This window comes from Zophobas morio, unplaced genomic scaffold (genome assembly GCF_036711695.1).
Source record: "Zophobas morio isolate AGI-343-1 ecotype UQ-CSIRO unplaced genomic scaffold, CSIRO_AGI_Zmor_V1 ptg000002l, whole genome shotgun sequence".
Taxonomy (NCBI): domain Eukaryota; kingdom Metazoa; phylum Arthropoda; class Insecta; order Coleoptera; family Tenebrionidae; genus Zophobas; species Zophobas morio.
In genome coordinates this window covers 24,821,034-24,822,500 of record NW_026972107.1, presented here as the reverse complement: position 1 = coordinate 24,822,500, position 1,467 = coordinate 24,821,034, and the positions used below count along the sequence as shown (strand labels likewise).

The 1,467-nt window shown below is 39.3% G+C and overlaps 1 protein-coding gene across 1 annotated transcript; it reads right to left on the bottom strand.

Moving 5' to 3' along the window:
- Positions 1 to 274: 274 nt before the first annotated feature.
- LOC135131365 (keratinocyte proline-rich protein-like) lies at positions 275 to 1,096 on the bottom strand. The gene is made up of 2 exons (XM_064059046.1): positions 1,028 to 1,096; positions 275 to 972 (listed from the first exon to the last, which is right to left on the bottom strand). Exons 1-2 carry the CDS (start codon positions 1,037 to 1,039, stop codon positions 325 to 327), a joined length of 660 nt encoding a protein of 219 aa, XP_063915116.1. The 5' UTR covers positions 1,040 to 1,096; the 3' UTR covers positions 275 to 324.
- Positions 1,097 to 1,467: the final 371 nt, after the last annotated feature.

The window sequence follows — 1,467 nt, the reverse complement described above, 5'->3', positions numbered from 1 at the left end:
TGCAGGACCTACTTTTTTTCGATCATGTGGGGTAAAGTTCCATTTTAATGTTTTGTATGTGTTTTTCAATTCGAATTCTTCGCTTCATAGAATTCCGTAATTTTTTGTTTTATGTCATTTTGTGTGATTAAAGTGAAAATTTGTGAAATGCATGTTAAGTAAAAAGACAAAAAATCCTTAATATAAATAAAAGACTCCCTTTAAAAGAACATTTCATTTACTGAAAATAAAGAATAAATACATAATTTAAATAATAAACAGACAAAATGAGCAATCAAGTGCAACAATACTGATGACATTTACGCTGCTGCAGCCGTTATTTATTTAATGATACCCTCCAAGTTCGAATTCATGACCTCCAAACCCTCCTAGTTCAAAGCCATGGCTTTCGAGACCGTACCCTTCATGTCCTTTGACAAGAACTGGAACTTTCTTCTCTACATACACTGGAACTTTGACTGGGTAAGGCACTGGTTTGTGCACTGGATAAGGTACGGGTTTGGGTACAGGCACAGGGTGTGGCACTGGTACTGGTACTTTGACAGCTACTTTAACTGGATATGGTACTGGTTTTTCTACAGGTACAGGTACTGGTTTTATTACAGTTACTGGGTATGGTTTGGGTACATGTACTGGATACGGGCGATCGACTGGGATCGCTACCTTGACTGGGTATGGTACACCAACCTTTTTGACTACTGGGTAAGGTACTGGGTGTGGTACTGGAACAGGGATTTCTTTAGTGATTGTGATGTGTTTGACATGACCGTGTCCTTCGTAATCTCCGATGGACCCGAACCCGATTCCATGTCCCAATTCAAAACCACCTCCAAGTTCATGGCCTCCTATTCCATATCCAAAATCCAAAAGTCCACGTTTATCTTGCTTCTTTTCGGAAGTGGCTGCCGTTTTTTCCGTTTTTTCTTCAGGGAGGGCCGATACCAAACCCAAAACCAGTACAAGGGCACAATTCTACAAACAAAGAAAAATTGAACACTGTCTTGGAAAACTCATCACAGGCACTTACTTGGAGCTTCATGATAGATTTGCTAAATAACGACTGCTTGCCGAAAGACACAAACTGGTTGTATTTATATTAGTTGACGTAAATGTGTCAAAAGTTGTCTGCATGGCTTTCTACGCCCCCACTTTTCTTTGTGCGTACGTAGTTATAGGAAAACACAATGCTGCGTTAAGCCACGACAGACCTGTTCCCAAAGTTACATAAAAATTGTAACATATTACATGATTAATATAGTTATCCAGCCAAGTCGTTATAATCTGTGCGTAGCACGCATCTCATTAGTGAGATGGTTCACATTCTGCGATGAGAGTAAAAGTTGACCTTGAAATCGTTAAGTAATTATTAAATCTTCCGCAATAGACGCAGGTTATGGTTGCTGATGCGGTGCTATGCAAAAATCACTCGATGATCTAAACCAACCTTCATATTTCGGTTTCTAGATA